Source organism: Bos grunniens, chromosome 4 (assembly GCF_055505025.1).
Source record: "Bos grunniens cultivar Pamir isolate PY7600 chromosome 4, Bosgru_T2T1.0, whole genome shotgun sequence".
NCBI classification, from domain to species: domain Eukaryota; kingdom Metazoa; phylum Chordata; class Mammalia; order Artiodactyla; family Bovidae; genus Bos; species Bos grunniens.
Window position 1 is genome coordinate 76,904,822 of NC_141168.1, and position 20,126 is coordinate 76,924,947.

The 20,126-nt window shown below is 36.2% G+C and overlaps 1 protein-coding gene across 27 annotated transcripts in view; it reads left to right on the plus strand.

Moving 5' to 3' along the window:
• The window catches only part of PHTF2 (putative homeodomain transcription factor 2), a 137,109-nt gene that overhangs the window by 65,029 nt on the left and 51,954 nt on the right, over positions 1-20,126 (plus strand). For 23 of the 27 annotated variants that reach the window (XM_086397129.1, XM_086397126.1, XM_086397137.1 and 20 more), the window contains one exon: positions 14,422-14,478. In XM_086397129.1, the coding sequence (XP_086253255.1) occupies positions 14,422-14,478 (57 nt within the window). Of the gene's footprint in view, positions 1-5,745; positions 5,860-14,421; positions 14,479-14,756; positions 14,811-20,126 lie in introns of those variants that run through there. The other 4 variants (XM_086397140.1, XM_086397143.1, XM_086397141.1 and 1 more) reach the window with 2 other exon arrangements.

The following is a 20,126-nucleotide window of genomic DNA, read 5'->3' on the forward strand; positions in this document are numbered from 1 at the left end:
ACTTAAGATTCAGAGAAGTCTATTGGTTTCTTCAAAGTCACATAAAGAAGGCATGATGAGCCAAAATTTGAACCAAGTTGTAGTAGGCTTCATAATCTGCACTCCTTAACTGATAGCTGTTCAACTCCCAACTTTGTATCCAAATCTGGCCTGTTTCTTCTTTCATTTTCCATTTTCTTGGCTATGGGCTCTCAGGTGGTTGTGAGTGGTGTGTGTCTTGTTTCCTGCCAGGACTGTAATCTATGACAAAACAACAAGTGCTCAGCAACTAGAGCAGCAGTTATGTTTATTCATATAACTGTTATTTTAGCTTAAATGTATTTAGTCTATTGGAAGTCTTGTACATATTCTGAGTAGCTTGGTTTGGGTCAACTTGTTATTGAAATGTTAATTTTTATAAATGCATGTTTGGCTAGGAGAATTATAATCTGTGTTGTTGGTGAATGTCTTGTCATGGACTTGGTGAGATGAAGTTTGTTTTTTGGGGGGAGGTTTTCTTTCTTAAGCTTGATATATAAACTATGTGCAGCACTGGAAATGGTAAAATGAAGACAAAGTAAAGTTTATATTTGGTCTTTCGCTGTGTTTGGATGATTTAGAAACTAAAGAAGTGAACCCTTAATTTTTAAAACTTTATTTTAAGTAATGAATAGATTTTTAAAAGCTTTTTAAAATAGTTTAATAATTTATTTAAACTATTAATAATTTCCATTCTCATTGTTGAAATAACATTTACTGAAAGTTTTGAGTATTAATTGCATGATGTTAAATTTTATAGACTTGGTTGTAAAAACTTTAACACCTGGGAATTGATGTTATAGATTTGTTAAACAGAACTTTAGTATTTACCCTTGGTAATGTGTTTTTGACCCTCTGATTGATTAAGTAAGGCATATTTGAATTATTTTCCTATGATTAATAATAACAACCAATGCTCCCTTTTTTCTCACTAGCAGGGTCTTTTCACAATTTACTGTGCAAAGTTAGGTTAAGTGAAAACGTAGAAGTAAAATAATCTTTGCCAAGATGACTTCTTGGAGAAAGTTTTTAATTGGATAGTGTCTTGATTAATAAATCCACTGAGAATACACTGCCATGTACTAGCACATTGGAAAATAAACAGTCTTCGTAAATTATGCAGAGCGGTGTTGGTTTGCATTAACAGCAACGTTCTCATTAAAGTTGGACCCGGAAAATACACCACTGTGTTCTGCTTCTACTTTCACTACACATATAAACTGTGCCAACAGCGGACAGCCAAGAGCTGGGATGGAAAGACAAACCAGGACTATGTTAGGCCCCGTAGCAGCAGAATTTCTAGAAACTTCTCTGTAGGGCTCTGTGGTATTAATTTTATTTCCCTCTGTTTGCCATACTTCTGTTTCTCCTGTTTACCTGACATTGAAATGGAGGGAGAATCTGATTGGTTCAGTTTGAGTCAGCTGTCTCCCCTGAAATCACTGGAGGAGGGGCCTGTGCAGAATCAAATTACACAGACGAGGTCCTTTCAAGTCCTCCTCAGAGTGTAGTAGGACTTCAGTCCTTTATTTTTAGTGATTGAATGGTTTTACTTAAGTATATATGAAAGGCATTAAATCAACTATATACTTTTTAAGCTTTAAGTTACAGATTACAACTCCATATTACAGTTGGGAACTTGGCATTCAGGGGCTGTTGAGGACCCCTGATATTACACTGCGTCACTAGATCTCGTTAGTTCTGAGGGTAGATTTTTAATCTCTTGAGGATCCCTGATACCACACTGTATCACTAGCTCTCAGCTCTGAGGGTGAACTTTTAATCTCGTTAGGGTTTCTGATACAACACTACATCACTAGCTCTCATTTGCTCTGAGGGTAGACTTTTACTCTCTTGAGGATCCAAGGGGACACCAGGAGAGGATTCAGAAGAGACAGTCCACGGCTGCTGCTTTCTCCTGTATGTCCAGCCCCCACTGGTGGCTCCAGAGGCCAAAGAACTGATGATGGCCTTTTCTCCTTGGCTTCTTCCAGAACTTGGAGTTCTCCCAGTTCTACCATGGAGCTGTTTGCCAGGCTCCCTTCCTTCTGTTCCCTCCCTTTCCTGTGTGAACCAGTTAATTCCTTCCATCACCACCTAATGCAATTTAAGTTACACTTCTACCACAGGAGTCCTCTGTGAAATGTTGTTTTCTTGGGCTTTTGAGTATTTTAGCATTTTGCCTCTTTAACTCCTTTTTTCCCTTGTTATTCTAGGATGTGGATATCTATCTGTCCTTTCACAGTACTAGAATTTCTGACAGTTTTGTTACTACGGCATAACTTCTCAGCTGAAAATTTCTGTTATATAACTCATAGAAAAAGCCTTATTTATTTTCATAATGAGACTTAAATTGATTTTTTAAAATGGCAGTTACTTTTCTTGACAGTACTTTCCCATGAGAAAATGTATTCAAAACCATCTAGCCCAGTACCTACGGAGAAGGCAATGGCACCCCACTCCAGTACTCTTGCCTGGAAAATCCCATGGATGGAGGACCCTGGTGGGCTGCAGTCCATGAGGTCGCAAAGAGTCGGACACGACTGAGCAACTTCACTTTCACTTTTCACTTTCATGCATTGGAGAAGGAAATGGCAACCCACTCCAGTGTTTTGCGTGGAGAATCCCAGGGACGGGGGAGCCTGGTGGGCTGCCGTCTATGGGGTTGCACAGAGTCGGACACGACTGAAGTGACTTAGCAGTAGCAGCAGCAGCCCAGTACCTAAATATTCGATGCTGTGTTGTGTCACTGAGTCGTGTCTGACTCTTTGCAACCCCATGGACTGTAGCCTGCCAGGCTCCTCTGTCCATGGGGATTCTCCAGGCAAGAATATTGGAGTGTATTGCCATGCCCTCCTCCAGGGGATCTTCCCAACCCAGGGATTGAACCCAGGTCTCCCTCATTGCAGACGGATTCTTTACTATCAGAACACGGGGAACCCAATACTTGATGCTATTCAGATAATATGAGCTTCTATTTCCTCTTGATTTTTAAATGTTTTAGTCATAGTTTAAAAGTAATATATGTCTCCATTACAAAAAGTGGAAAAGGCAGGTAAGTATAATAAGGTCACACAATTACCCTACTATTAACATTGTGAATTTACCACAACAAAATTAGGATTATATTGTATTTAGTTTTTATATCCTGTTTTCATGCAAAAATATTACTGTTTCACATCACTAAATATCCTTTTAAAGCATAATTTTAAAGAGTGTAATAGTCTCTTGACTAAATATGCCATAATTTATTAATGAAACGCCTCTGCTTATATATAGCATTCATGTCATTGAACTAATTATCTCTTTTACTTTAATAGCTTTATAGAGATTTTTGAGTCAACAGAGGAACATTTTCAAGCTTTTGAGATATTGGTCCTTATAAATGTAACCAGTCTCTAGTCATACCATATTGTGTATGGATACCCTCTTAATCCCGTTCAAGCTCTTTATTCTAGACCTTCTTTATGTTTCTTGGGCTCTGATACCCCACATCAGCATATTCTCCAAGTAGTTGATCTCTTTACCCTGCAAGGCTGGGTCACTCTCACATGTGGTCCTCTCCTTACCCTTCCCACAAGGTCCCCTTCTATACCCCTCTTTGGTTGATAACCCACCATGGTTACCCCTGTGTGTCAGAGTCTCTGACACCCTGCTTTGCATGCGCCACCCCGCCCCCGGCCCCGGGAACTCTGACCCATCTAATGGGTGTACTCCTGAATTGTTTGGGAGAAGCAGAAGAAAGAGAAAGGAGGTTATGCAGTTTGAAGACTTAACGAAGGGCCTTGCCCACGGCATAGCATTATGCCTAGTATGTTGTATATATTTGGTGGCAGGGTGTGTGTTTGTTTGTATATTTAATTCTTCTCTCCTGATCCTGAGATTTGGTGGTGAAAGAGAAAATACAAACATGTAACTCAGCTGATTCCCAGCTGACTGTTTCTAATACCAACTCATCTGCATTTGCTCTTCCTGGTGTCCCTAATTTAACTCATTCTGGTTGATTCTGTATTGTCTCCCCGACTGGTTATTTCTTACCTTCATCGTTCCTCATTTCCTAAACTGCCAGCTTCCATATTTCAGCTAATGACTTGGCCTCTGTTTAAATGTGATCAAGATTATTTGACGTGAATTTGTTTATCTAATAACTTCAAAATGTTTCAATAATTTTAGCTGTCTTTACCTTCTTTCTTAAAACTCCTGGTTGCCATTTATTATAGTATATTAATATGTATATTATACTCCCTTTATATATATAAATATAATGCTTTAATTATCATATATAAATATATTATACAATCTCTTCCTACCTAATTTTTCTAAGTCTCCTTACTTGATTTCGATAATTCTTCCCTCCAGTTGAATATTTGTCCTTCTTAATAACTTTACTTTGATACTTCTCCTCTCCAGTTGAATATTTACCCTTCTTAATATTTTGTTCTTGATCTCATTAAGTTATTCTATTCCTCTAGATTATCAAATTGACCACATAATGTCAAAACACCTAGTTTAAGCTTCTGAGTTCCAATTTTTTTTTTTTTTTTTACCTTTTCAACTCTCTGATCTCAGACATAATTCCTAGCTGTCCTAGAGCTCCAACAGCTTTTCTCAAACCTGTGGGTTTTTTTTTTTAATTCCATGCCGTGGTTAGTGATACCTATACAGTTCAAGATACTTAAGCCAGAAATTGTCATGTTACCTCTTTCCCATGCCCCCATATCCAGTAAGTTTCCTGTTATACCTTTTGTCTCACAAATACTGCTCATTTTCAGACCAACTCTCAGTGATGTGTAAGATGATAGTCCTTACTTCATTCTGAAGTCCTGCCTTCATTACTTCATGTGAATTATAATGAACTCTGAGTATTTTTTCTTTGGATTTATAATGTCTTAGAAGCACATTCTACCACGATCATCTCTCTTTATTGAATTAAAGAATACCCTTCAAGACTTTTTTTCTAAACTTGAATCAGTGTTTTTACTATATCATTAACTGGCTTTTCTTAGGCAATAGAAACTTGGTCATGATTCATGATTTGATAATATGTATGTGGCCTGTAATACACTATTCTTAGGGTTAATCCAGGTAAGGGAGTAGTTTTAGATGATGTATAACCTAGCAGAATCTGTGGGAAGACGTGAAATGGCCTTAGCTGTTATTATTAATAATGACTGGAATCTTTGCTAATTAGCCAGATTTTAATATCTGTAGATGAGGATGTGTTTTCACACTTTGATGTTTTAATCCAAATGCCAGAGGCCGGGTAGATATGTTGTAATTTAAAGTGGGTTAAATTTCATAAATCTGTTTTCTTCCTTTAAAGTTCTGTTCTCCATCTAAAAAGACTTTTTACTCTTTAAAAAAAAGGAAGTTTTATTTTTTACTTTGCCTTCTACTTAAGTAGCTTTGCTTTCTGTAGTAAGACTTTTGGTATAATATGATTCTGGTAGTAATTGATAGCAAAAGAAATAAATGACAGTTGAAGCAGAGATTGCCAGGAAACCTCTTTGCTTATGATTATTCCTATTTATTCTGTGATTTAAACTTCTTTCCCCAATTAGGATACAGGTATCCCCCACTTGTTGAAAGTGTGGTGTACACCACTTGCTTTTATAAAAGGCCTACATTGGGTTTGTTGCTATCCATCCTCCCCAAAAAATCCAGAGTATTTTCACTTTTATGAAAAAAGGAGAAAAGTGAAAATAGCATCCAGCGTTTGTTTTGCAGTGAGTGAGCTGTTCAAGGGGCCGCACACACCCCAAGCAGCAAGAATGCACCGCCAAACTCCTTCCCCAGGAACAACGTGAAGCATCCCAGCTGCCACTGCTTTGAACTGTGCCTGTGAGCATCTGTGCTTTATCTCGATTTATTTTGTGCCTCTATTAGCAAGATGTGTCCTAAGATAATTGAGTCTTCATTTTTCATTTTAAGCCATTTTGGCCTATAAACAGTTTCATAGGAATGCTCTACTTTCAGAGAGTGGGAGAAATCCTATCCTAACTTTGAATGCTTACCCATTTTAGGTTCTTCTCTTGCCCCCAAAAATAGAATTATAGGGCAGTATTTTAATTATTGGGTTAAAAGGCTTCCATGATTTGGCTTGGGCTTCCCTCGTGGCTCAGACAGTAAAGAATCTGCCTGCAGTGTGGGAGACCCGGGTTCAGTCCGTGGGTTGGGAAGATCCCCCGGTGAAGGAGAAGGGATACTCACTCCATTATTCTTGCCTGGAGAATCTCATGTACAGAGGAGCTGGCAGGCTCCAGTCTGTGGGGTCTCAAAGAGTCAGACATGACTGAGCTGCTGACACTTTAACACTATGACTTGGCGTCTCATATGATTTTAGAGTTCTAAAACTGATTCAGAAGAGTTAAAAAGTTCGTAATTTGGTAGTTGTTACACATTCAAAGGAGTTGCTAACTCATGCCATGTCTTTATGCCACACATTTTTTTCTGACATTATCATCACTCATAGTTTATATTGTGTAATGAAATGATTTAACTTCTTCATTTGATCCTCATCATTAAAGTTACCTGAGTGACTGACAATTATAGGAGTGTGTCTGTATGTATGTAATGGACAATCAGAAACATTGGACAATATGTTGATTAAAATAAGACATTGTGAAAAAGCAAGAGAATAGGATAAGAGAGCATATAATTGGAGACGTAATGGGAATTTGCTATTGAAGATACATAGCAGGTTAGAAGGAGAAGGCAATGGCACTCCACTCCAGTACTCTTGCCTGGGAAATCCCATGGACGGAGGAGCCTGGTAGGCTGCAGTCCATGGGGTCTCGAAGAGTCGGACATGACTTCACTTTCACTTTTCACTTTCATGCATTGGAGAAGGAAATGGCAACCCACTCCAGTGTTCTTGCCTGGAGAATCCCAGGGACAGGAGCCTAGTGGGCTGCCATATACATACTACTCTACATAAAATAGACAAACAACGAGGACTTACTGTATAGCACAGGGAATTATATTCAATATCTTGTGATAACATATAATGGAAAAGAACTTTTAAAAGAATATATGTGTGTGTATATACATACTATATACTAACTGGATCACTTTTTTGTTTACCTGAAAGTAACACAAGATTGCAAATTAACTATACTTCAATTAAAAATGGTTATAAAATTAAATTTTAAAGTTTAAAAAGGTCAAAAGAATTAGTTTCCACTAATTCTGGGGAGAGATTTATCTGGAAGCTAATAATCCTAATGATTTTAAATGATCCTAATTGTTTCTTTAGGATTTTTTAGTAATATGAACAGAAGTACCATATGATTTCAGAATGTCTACCATGACAACATAATTTTTATTATTATAGATGTAAATTTTCTTTCACTGGTGATCAGTATTCTGAGATCTACTGTTTGGTTCAGTAACTTCACTTCTGTTGGTTTGCTCAATGCACCCCTCTGTCTCATGTTTCTTACCATCCTTGTAGACAGATCATTGTGAGAGTGGAAGCCATGTAGTTTAGTTGTCTGGGTAAATGAGATTTTGGGTGTTGACAGTTCTGGTTTCACTAATAAACTGTATGTAATTCTAGAAAAATTTTTTCTTGGTTATTAAGGAAAGGATACTTAACTTTACACCATCATTTGCTTTTTTTCTTAGTACCTTCTGCCTCGACATTTCCAGCTATCCTTTTATTTCTACTTTTTTCCATAGTAGCACTGAGTCTTTTCTCTTCCCATACTGGTACATAAAAAAAAACTATCTCTGGTCATCCAAATTATCATTAGTGAATCTAAATGTTGTCATACAACCTAGAGGGGTGAGTTGTTGGGGGAGAGTGGGAGGGAGGCTCCAGAGGGAGGGAATATGTGTATACTTACAGCTGTCTTACATTGTTGTATGGCAGAAACCAACACAACATTGTAAAGCAGTTGTCCTCCAATTAAAACTTTAAAAAAGTTGTCCTGATTTAATTTAAATATAATTAACTTCATCAATTTAAAAATGAGGTATTTGAGGCCTGGAGAGATTGAGATTTGCCAAGAAAGGAAAGAACTAACCTTCACAGAGCACTGACAGTATACCAGACACAATCATTTTATATTCCAGTTCTGTGAAATATGTTCCGTTTCCCCCATTTTAAAGAATCTCAGAGGTCGAGAAACTTGCCGAGGACCATGAGACTAGTCATGGTGGAGGCAGGATGAAAAGCCAGTTCTCTTGCAGAGTCCAGGGTCTCTTCTAACTCCTGTCAGCAAACATTAAGAGCTGATCAACTAAGTCAGTGCAGGAACATAGGATTAAGAAACCAAAACTTATAAATATAAAAAAGGATATATTCTGATTGATAACTTTCATTTTTATAAAAAGACTCGAAAACTAATTATCGTGAGTTGTACTGGAAATCAGTTATCTAGAGATTCTTTAGCCTCTCGTCTTGTGCCTTTAACAGACACTCTTGCTGACAAAGGCAGGCTTCATTTGTCTTGGCACGTGATTGGCCTTTGATGTTTGTTGAATGAGGCCAAGCTTGGAGAGGATTGGGCTCTGTGTTACCTTTTAAAATATTTACTTATTATTATTATTTTTTTTTTATTGTGGCATGTGGAATCTTTTAGTTGTAGCATTTGGGATCCAGTTCCTCGACCAGGGCCTGAACCCAGGCCCTTTGCTTTGGGAGCATAGAGTCAGAGCCACTGGACCACCAAGAAGTCCCACCTTTTTAAACCTAATTTGGTGTTTGTGAGAATTAATAGCCTACTTTCCAGAGTTTCTGAAATGAGATTGCAAAAAAATGAAACTGAGCATGAAAGTAGTAGGAAAAATTAAGGCTCTAACATAGTATTATGGAATGCCCATTCATTAATGAAAGAGCTGAGTGTTTAAAGTATGTGTGCAAATCTGGGCCTCCATTTGCCCTGCTTATATTTATTTGTGAACTCTCAATCTTTTATTTAAGCACTTCATGTAATTAACTGTTGGTAACTACATTTTTGAAACAACACCTTCTCTTTAGCCTCCTGATATCTGATCCACTGTTCTTGTGAATGTGATGACCTAAGTAGTAATCAGATCACCCAAGAGTAGCTTTTCAAATTGTTTTTCAGAGGTATTTCTTTTCTGGAATCATAACTGGTACATATTTCCCACTTCACCATTTAATTACCTAGTTTTTAGTATTTGTATTCTCGATACCTTCATTTTCAGTATAATTTCTTTTCCGGAGAAGCCAGAGCCAAATGGCAGACACCTGGACAAAGACAGTCTTTTTCTTTACCTACCAATTCTTTCCTCTCATTCCCCTCCATTCCTGACTGTCCCTCCCACCTCTCCCTCTCCTTGTCCCACCCCTCTATTTCTCTTCCCTATTTTGTCTCAGTATATAGAAAAATAAAAACTAGAATGATTACAAGAAGAGGTAGATGATTCCTTGCAAAGATAATATTCATTGACAGAAACGTATTAGTTTCTTAGATAACCAATTCAAATTACTTTGTGGTTCACTAGACCTGTGTTAGACTCCTGCTTTATAAAAATAGCACATATCCATTGTAGGGAGAAAAAGTGATACAGTATCAGTGAATATAAAGCAGAAAGTAAAAGTGCTGTTCTTTTCTGTACTTTCCAGAGATACTATTAATGGTTTTAATATATCTTTTTGAAATGTCTGCTCTCTCTATATATTTATATACATGTTTAATGTAGTTAATTAGCTCCATCCATTTGCCTTTTATAAGTAGGTCTTCAGAATGTCATAAAGCAGTTAGTTCAATTTTAGTGTGCTTGATACTACTAAATTATAATATCTCAATTTCTTTTCTCCTTTTTTCCTTTAAATTATTTTTTTAACCACTTTCAGGACACTGGTCCCTCGAATATTTTCTTTATTTTTTAATTGTTTTTTTAAACCAATCTTAACATTTGCATCATACGGCTTAGATGCAGTTGAAATAATTGATTAAAAGTGCTTCCAGGAGTGTTATGTTCTGAGTAGGAATTAAAGCCTGTGAGGAGAAAATTTAGAATTATGCTTGCTGTCATTATGGGGAGTATTGTAAATGATCCATATAAGATTAAAAGACCTCTTGTTGAAGATACAGAATGCATCTATAGAGGGCAAAATGTTTGGTCTTCTGGGACCTGGTGAAAAAGGCTGACTGCTGATTAGCTCTGGTTGGATAAGATTACACTAGAGGCTTAAGGCGGAGAAGGCGATGGCACCCCACTCCAGTACTCTTGCCTGGAAAATCCCATGGATGGAGGAGCCTGGTGGGCTGCAGTCCATATGGTCGCCAAGAGTCAGACATGACTGAGCGACTTCACTTTCACTTTTCACTTTCATGCACTGGAGAAGGAAATGGCAACCCACTCCAGTGTTCTTGCCTGGAGAATCCCAGGGACGGGGGAGCCTGGTGGGCTGCCGTCTATGGGGTCGCACAGAGTCGGACACGACTGAAGTGACTTAGCAGCAGCAGCAGCAGAGGCTTAAGGTGTTCGGGGCATCTGTGGGAGTAATAATCAGAGCATTAATAAAATTTGCTTTTTGTAGCCAGGCACCAGAGAATGAATGTTACTTTCTTAACATGTATAAAACTGTTGGCTGCACATCAAATGTTAATCAGAATTTGTGTCCTCTCTTATAATACAATAGAAGCAATGTTTTTCCCTCCTTAAAGCACAACATCACATGGAGAATATGGTCAAAATCATGGAACTACTCATACGTTAATTATGTAGGTATTTGTCTACCAGTAAAACATTATTTGCCTATATATCCTTTTGTTCCTACAGAATGTTAGGTGCTTTTCTAAACACCCAAACAGTGGAGGCATCTTGTAGGTCAGGGGAGAGCAGTTAGGCAGTTAGGAGGTAGCTAAAATTTGAAAGTGGCCAAAATATTACATATTTCTCAGTTAAAGAACATATTATCTGATTAAAATGCCATCTCTGTTAGACATGTGTTACTACTGAACTTCTGTTAATATTTTGTATGGTATTAAAATGTAATGTAGTTATTGTCTTCCTGATTTTTCACAGAACTGTATTGGAACTTGACCTTGACATTTAATTTTTTGTAGAAGAAATAAATACACAAGAGAAACAGCTATCAAGGTTAGGTGATTTAGTCAAGTCTGTGTAGTATGTATGAGTTAGAAATAGCATGTAACCTTTGGAAAACTTGTCAAGTTTTTTTTTTTTTTTTTTGTACACAGCTCTGCAAATTATTCTTGATCTATGACCTTAAGTCTTGAGAAGTTCGTTCTTCTCTTCAGTTTGTTTCACTTCTCTTTTTGGTCTGTTACGATTGACCGTAGATTATGTTTCTTTCAAGGGAAAAGCTTGACCCCAGCCGCATGTGTTCCAATCTTCTATCTTGCCAGATTTCAGGGTGGAATAAAGTGAGGCTTTAGGTCAGAAAGGAGTCTTCCCTTCTGAATTCCTTGCTTGTCCCTTCTAGTGCCCTGCCACCACCCTGGTTTCATGATGCTTCTGAGGTCCTATACACATATCCCAGGATGCAGTTTTCAGAGACAGTTAAGCCTGAATTCATATGTAAGGGTAGTTTGTTAATGGCATTATATATTACTAAGCAGAACCCTGAGCATTTCCTGAAACACCTGTGGTTAGCTTTAAAGGCTCCTATCTCGTAGTTTTCTTCAATAAATGAGGCAGTTTGTTTATGTAACTAAAGGGTCTGCTCTGGTATTATTTTCAAAACAAAATGAAAACTAAACAAAAGAGAACTGATGTTTCCACTTTAGAGAAATTTAAATGCTTGTAATTGAAAATGACACTTAAACCTGGTTTAAAACAACAAAAAAGATCCCACAAGGTGTTCTGTTATAGCAAAAGTTGTGCCTCCTCTCATCCATGAAATCTTTGAAGAAAAGTTGATTACCCAGTAAAACAAGCCATCATTTTCTTTTTTATATTTTTATAGCAATATTCTGCATCACCATTCTGCTGTTTGCAAGAGTTTCAGCCTTCAAAAAACTTTTCCACTTTTAACCACTGCTTCTGCAAGGTTTATTAGACTTTCTACACCTTTAAAATATGAAGCTGTTTAGTAGCGTACTGTGGTTGTACTGGCATGCTTTTTTGAGTTGGTCTGTTGTACATGCATTATTTTCCCTGACTTTAGAACCGTGGGGTATATATTCCCATGCCCATATTCTTGAGTCATCTTGAAATAAAAACACTTGGATCCCCTCGTGATCAAGTTAAGCATGGTCAGACTCCATGCGTCCATTGCAGGGAACTAACATCCATCCCTAGTCAGGGAACTAAGATCTCTTATGCTGCATGGCACAGCCAATAAATTAATTACTTTAAAAAACAGAAAACAAAAACCACCACAGTTCTTTTTAAAGAGAGCCTAGTGCATTGTTTTGTACCTGTAAACAAAATACTGCCAAAATAATTATTAAACATATTGGTACCTGTGTCTGGGAAATCCCATGGGCAGAGGAGCCTGGTGGGTCATGGTATATAGTACAAAAGAGTTTTATGTGACTTAGCTACTAGGGTTTCCCTGGTGGCTCAGATGGTAAAGAATCCGCCTGCAGTGTGGGTGACCTGGGTTTGATCCTTGGGTTGGGAAGATCCCCTGAAAAAGGGAACGGCTACCCACTCCAGTATTCTTGCCTGGAGAACTCCATGGATAGAGGAGCCTGACAGGCTGCATACAATCCATGGGGTTGCAAAGAGTCAGACACTACTGAACGACTTTCAGCACTTACTCACTAGCTACTAAACAATAACAACAAAACCTACTATTTATTGGTTTTGGTTATTGTTTCACTGAAGAGTATGCAGTGCACTGAAATAGTTACATATTTAAAAAAAACAAATGTTGATTGAATTAGCCCAGTCATTCTGAATTATCATGTTAGAGCAGAATTACTCCTATGGAATCTATATTCTGATACTTACCTTTATAATTTTAAGAAAGATGATTGATTGAATTCAGAATTTAAGAGAGTAAGGGGAAGCTAGTCATCTCAGTTCAGCACTACCATTAGGACTAGCCATTCGGTTATTGCTTACCTAGGACCTAATAATCATGCTTTATAGAGACTGATGGCAGTTTCGGTTAAGTATGTGTGACTTGGTCTACATGTTAAAGGATTTTAATTTGCAGGGTATTAGTATATCATAAAGTGGTTTTTAAAATAAGAAACAAGTCACAGGAAAGTGATGAAAAAGAACAGTATTTCAAGGAACAGAGAAATTAGAATAAATAAGATTAACATGTAAGAGAGAATAACAGAAATGAAGGGTACTTACAGAACAGCCCCAGGTACTGACTGGATGTCTGGGCATTTCTTTCTCTCTGCTAGAAAATGTGTAAAAGCATGTACATCTTTAAAAAGGCTTTGTAAAAGTCACACCTTTAAAAAATGATTTAATATTTTTTTAACCTCCTTTATGTCTATCTTTAAAATATTATCAGCTTATCAATTTGTTGTTTCTTGAAATGAGATTTTAAAAAGAATGGGTAGAAAAGAGGATTTGTGGGTAGAAAGATCTTTTAAGTCAGAAAATACTTTCTTGAATTTACTCATGTCTTTGCCTGTCTCTGGTCACTGTCTCCAGTCTCTAAATTGTAATTATCTGAAGTAATTTTAATTTCTCAGAATTCTAATTTTCAATTAATGCTCATAATGAAAACTCTTAAACTATAGGCTTTTGACCCATTTCAGTGTCCTCTTGAATATAGGAAATTGAGTGGAAATTGGAGATAATAGGAGGCAAGAGAAAAGAACTTGGTTAGGAACAGTAAGAATGGTTTGTTCATCCTGCCCAAATAAAGGTGTATTCAGAGAACTTTCCAGCATGTAAGAGTAATAGGCACAAGCTACAAGGAATTCTACTTCTTGATGCTTTCTCTGTGTCTTCAGTTGCTTTTCTGACTTTATTTTTCAACTTAAACCTTAATCTAAGTGGATAATTGTGGTCTACCTGCTTATCAATTTTTACTTCTGTATAATATTGATATTTTTTCTTTAAAAATAACTCCATAAAGAGTTTTTTCTTGAATGTACCAGGGCTTTAACAATTATGTTAGTTTAAAATAAAAGATTGCCTAGGGTCATTGCCCTAGGCTTATAAACTTTAGTAGTGTATCAAAATCATCTAGAGGGATTTTAAAAACAGATTGTTGAGTATGAAATCCGTATTTCTGATTCAGTAATTCTGAGGTGAAGACAGTTGGCATTTCTATCAAGTTTTGAGATGGTGCTAAAACTGCTGGTCCTACAAGCTTTCTTTGAGAACCACTGCCATACAGCACTGGTACAGAAGTATGAGACAGAGCTGGGTCTAATCTGTGTTGAATGGACAACTTGTTGCTTGTAATTCAACAGAGTTGTACTTGTTGGATGGGCTCCAATAATGATCATTTAATGTAGTACTGTTTTTATTTTATTTTTATAGATTGGAGCATATGATCAACAAATATGGGAAAAATCTGTTGAACAAAGAGAAATCAAGGTAACGAGTTTATTTTGTATATTCTATAAATTGATTATTAACCATAGTTAATTTAATATCTTTCTGCAGACCTTTTAAGGTACAAATTAATAGTACTCATTCTGTCCACACTTGTATATAACAAAGTAAAGTCTTTTATGATGGTATATTCATGTGTCTTCACCTCTGATTTTTCTTTTTGGGATCTTTAGCATCTTTCTGTTTTGTTTTAATTTAATTTCTAATGATTATTTTTTGTCAGCTTTTTTCCCCTTTCACTTGTCACCTTATACTTCTAGTTTACTTTTCCTCCCTTTTGATGCTGTCATTGCTCTGTACAGTTTATTAAACTGGTAAGTGTTTCAGGATTTTTCCAGCCTGAGTGATACTGTGCAAACGTTGCTCTGCTTAATCGAGATCTGCTTTTTGGTGCTACTAACAATGACTTGGACGCAAACAGAGTCGCTGAAAAGTTGGTCATTTTTGGAAAGAATTTAGGAAAATAAAACATTAATTAAAATGTTTCTATAGTTCGCAATTTCTTCTTGAACATGTAATCATTTACAGTGATAAGATATCCTCATAGGCTACCTTGCTAGCATGAAAACTATTTTTTAACTAAATTTGTTTTGTTTCTCAGCAGTCACACCTTTTCAGTAATAAGATTTATATTTTTCATTTGCATAGATGATACTAATCAGTGTTTTCCTGCACGAGCTAAACTTAATATTGGCCCAAAGAATGATACTTTAGTTGCTTTATATTTTGTACAAAAAGTTTACATTAAATTGAAAACCCGTGTCTATATTTGCTTAAAAATCTGTCAAAAAAAAAATCTAGTGTTTAGACAAACTTAGTCATCTAGAATAAAGAGCAAGACTCTACCATTTGTTAGTTTTAATCTTTGAACTGTTGTCATGAAGAGTTAATACAGTCAACAAAGTTGCAGTGAGCACTTGCTATGTCTTGATTAGGATTAAATCATTAGGATTAAATCATTAAATCATTAGGATTAAATCATGGGGACAAAAAAGATAAAGTATACTATAATTATGTAGACGAGATACATGATTACAAACGAGATAGATTCAGTTGAGAGAGGGATGTATAGTTCTCTGTTAGGGTACAAATTTGAGAAGCACTGCTAGTGAGTTTAGGAAAGATTCACAGACGAAGTGACTCATGAGTTGAGTTTGACACACATTAGTGAGAATGAGGAAAACATTCCAGACAGAATGAAGAGCTTATGAAAATAAACAGGATGGAAGGAGCATGACTGACTGAGGAATCCTCAAGGAACCTGATGGGTAATAGGTTGGATGGAAGAAGGCAATTAGAGTGATGTGGAGAAAAACAAGAAAGGAAAATGAAGTCAGATCTTGAAGAGGCTTAACTGCTTTACCCAAGAGTCTAGACATAATCTAGAAAACAACGGAAGAGACATGAAAGAATTTTAAGCAGAAAAGGTTATCTGGTTAGATTTCTATTTCAACAACTTCACTAAGGCAGCACTAAGTATGGTGGGAAATATTAGAAGAGGAGCAGATACATAATTCTGTTTTAGAAGTATTCAGGGTACTTGGCAGAGAGATTGGGGAGTCCTCAGTATATAAAGTATGTATGTCTGTATATATGTATATGTATGTACCTGTGTGTTAAGTCGTTCAGTTGTGTCCAACTCTTTGTGACCTCATGGACTGTAGCCCACCTAAGTCATCTGTTCATAGAATTCTCCAGGCCAGAATACTGGAGTGAGTTGCCATATCCTTCTTCAGGGAATCTTTCCGACCCAGGGATCAAACCGGATCTCTCACATTGCAGGCAGATTCTCCACGTGTATATGTATGAAAGTGAAAGTGTCTCAGTTGTGTCTGACCCTTTGTGACCCCATGGAATGGTCCTTGGAATTCTTCAGGCCAGAATACTGGAGTGGGTAGCCTTTCCCTTCTGCAGAGGATCTTCCCAACCCAGGGATCAAACCCATGTTTCCTGCATTTCAGATTGATTCTTTACCAGCTGAACCACCAGGGAAGCCCAAGAATACTGGAGTGGGTATCCTATCCCTTCTCCACCGGATCTTCCCGGCCCAGGAATCAAACCGGGGTCTCCTGCATTGCCAGCTGAGCTACCTATGTGTGGGTGGTTTTTTGTTGTTCAGTCGCTAAGTTGTGTGCCTGGGTGTTATGTAGATTATATATGGTACACATTATACAGATACGGCCATAGGACTCAGTGGATTTTTACATTGAATGATGAGAGAAAAAAGCTGAGAACAAAACATTGGGAAACAAGATTTAACAGATAGGTTTATTAAAAAAAAAAGAGAGATGTAAGTGAAGGAGGAAAGAGAAATGAGAGATCACGAAACAATAGTCTGAGAATGTTACAAAGAGGTGGAATAGTCAAAAATATTAGCAGAGAGGTCTACTAAGATGCTTTAAAATGCTCTTTGACAGTCTTTAACTTGTTGGGCAGGAAATGTTAACTACCTTAAGAAATTGTGTTACCGGTTGGCACACTTGGATGTTTTTGAAATTAACTCCCCTCCCCAAATCTGTCTGTCTATGTGCAGTTTTTTAGCTTTAAGTGCTCATGACAAATTACTATTTTACTTATGTAATCTCCTCATTTTTAATAGATCTATTTTAATGCCTAAATAGAAGCTAAAGTAAGGGAGGATTATATCAGTTGGTACTTGGTGTGCTGGCAGGATGAACTTAGGGAAGGCTAAGACTTATAACTTGTTTCTGAAATATGTCTTCCTTTTAAAGATAATACTTTGAAATAGTAACTGAAGAATTAAAACTTACTTTTGTTATTTTGCATTAAAAGGCTCAATTTGTTGACAAGCCTCAAAGCACATTCCATTCTTATTAAATGTTCTATTGAAAGTAAGCTATTTATAGTGTAAAATAATTTTGTTATTTATTCTATGGAAGGTAGAGAAGTTGTGTAACTGGTGTATTAATGTTGATACTTGATTAAAAAAACAAAAACACTGTACCTGTTGTGTTTAGAGAATACCGTTACAAATGTATTGACTTTGTCCTTTTATATAATTAGTTCTTTTATTATCTGTCAAAGCAGTGAGCAACAATTAAAGGAAACCATGAAAATATATTTCTTGAAAATTGTTTTTGTATAAAGACCCTAGCTGATACTGCTAAAGTGTAAAGTCTCTTGTAAATTGCAAGTTATTTTTTTCTTAAACGTTTTAGGAATTATAACTGAAAACTATAGTTTTCTGTTCCCCTTGACCCAAATTTAAAAGTAAATATGGAATTTCCCTGTTTTAGTACCCACTAGCGTTGTAAAGTTTCAACAAAACAAACTCTGTTGTTTCAAGTCATTAAAGGGATGGGGGAAACTAAATAGGATTTCCAGAAAGTAAAACTGTGGTTAGTATATATTTCAATAATATATATTCAATAAAGAATATATTATTTGAATTCTTGGCAATTGTATTCATAGTACTTATTTCTACTTTCTGGTTAAACCAGTAGTTTAAAAAATCTTGCTAAAACTAAGTTAGTTTTCATTTTTTGTTTGTTCACTTAAACTTCTTGAAGGCTCATAATTTTTTTTAGTACTGAAAGCTATGCTGTTTTGTGTAAGTGTAGTTTACTCAAAACCAATTTAAAGTTGTCCGACTTAAAATATCTACTTAATTAGAATCACATGTTATAAATGACCTTGGTACTAATATCTTTTGTTTTTGTGAATAAAGTCACTAATGTTAGAAGATTTATCAATAATAATTTTCTATATCCTTTTTTTTAAACCCTTTAAATACTGATAGGCTACCTTGAAGGGTATTGTCGACTGTGCTGTGACTTTACAATGCTATGATTTCACTTTGTAGCTCAAAATTATGCTATGACTTTACAGTGTATGATAGTTCAAAATGTTTTAATAAAATATAAGAAATTAATCACATTTAAAAGGCCAAGTAAAATAAGCATGTTGAAAACAACATAATTGCATAAATCAAAATACTTTACTATTTCTCTTATAAGGACTTGAAGTTCTTAAAACAGTCTTGAGGTAAAGTTTAGGTATACAGCAGTAAATTAGGCTTCAGATTTGTTATAAACATTAGCAGTAAGGTTATTTTCAAAGTGCTAGAAAAGCAGTTTATGAAAGATATAAGTAAATGAAAATATGTTATTGTTTTCAAATTTATTGGCGCTAATGAAGGTAAAATAGCATAATAAACTTCATGCCAAATTTAAATAATGTTTGATCAGTGAATTTTTTGTTTAAATATGTTTTACTAGTTTACCTTTCCAATTTGCAAAATATTGGGAGTGATTTACAGCCTATGAATGACACTGTCATGACATTAAAGTGGGAAATGACATACAGATAGTTGTTTTTTGTGATGTACAGTAGTTAATGTTCTTTCAGCTCACCGTGAATGCTGATTTAGTGAATACTGACTGTTGTTCTTAGGAGGAATACAGAATTAAGTTCCTGCAAGCCCCTAGTCACAACAGTTGTCAGCTAATCAATATAAAACCTTGTTTAAATGACATCTTATTTAATATATGGTGTTGATTCATTAACACTGAACTAACAGGAAACATCTCATGCCTGAACAGAGCTTATCTAACACATTTTCTCAGTGAGCCACGTCACAGCCTTCATGCACTTAGGGACGCTAGATCACCTGTCAGCACTATCTCAGTGACCATTTCAACACAACATTACCAACAGAAAGCAAAAGATTTGACGCTGAATAGATTGTGAAAAGGAACTGAAACAAGAGAGCTAAACAAGAAGGCAGAGTGATGCCTTGTTTGATCTCAGCTGGGAATGTGAACATTGAGTGACTCAAATTGTTTGCCACTCTCACTGTGTATGTCTGCAAATGACCGCAAGATCACAGCAAATATTGATTTTAGGGACAAATTAATTTTACCATATAGGTGAGCTTGCAGGTATGGACTCTATGAATATCAGTATTGACTACATGTAAGATGATCATGGCTGTGTCTTCAACTCTGACCCTTTCTTTCTTTTGTTTTTGTATCTGTGGGTAGTTTGCATCTTCACACGGACAGACTATTTGAAGGAGTTCCGAGGTTAATTGCATCTTGATTTCAGGGTACATTTTTGGTTTAAACATCTCAGTTAATTTTGAGCTCAAATGTCCTATTCTCTGTTTCAGATAAAAATGTTACTTGATTAAATTTTTATTTTAAGGGGTCATTATTACTTAGATTAGGACTAAACAAAGGATTTACTTTATAGGTACTTGGTTAATTGAAGGAACAATAAACAAATCTTTGAAACACTAGGTCATCTCTCAGCACTTGGATTCCAAGGAGTTTAGCCTGGGCTCCTCCAATTCTTAACATCCTAGTCTTAAGTTATAAAGCATAATTTATTTTTTGATAGTTTTTTTTTTCATCAATTTTGATCTCTACTCCTACTCTAACTCAGTACACTGATGCAGAAACTTAATCTTAGTTCAATAATTCCAAGTTGAAACTAATTGATTTCATGATTTCTGCTTTCTCCTTCCTCCTCCTCTGGGGCATGGCATCTAAGTTATGAGGTGATAAGGTGGCATTGTGGTCTGGTTAGTGGTTGGCATGTGAAGACAGTAGCAACCCTGAGATGTGCATCGTCCTCTCTGGTCTCACCCTACATGTTGGCATCTGCTA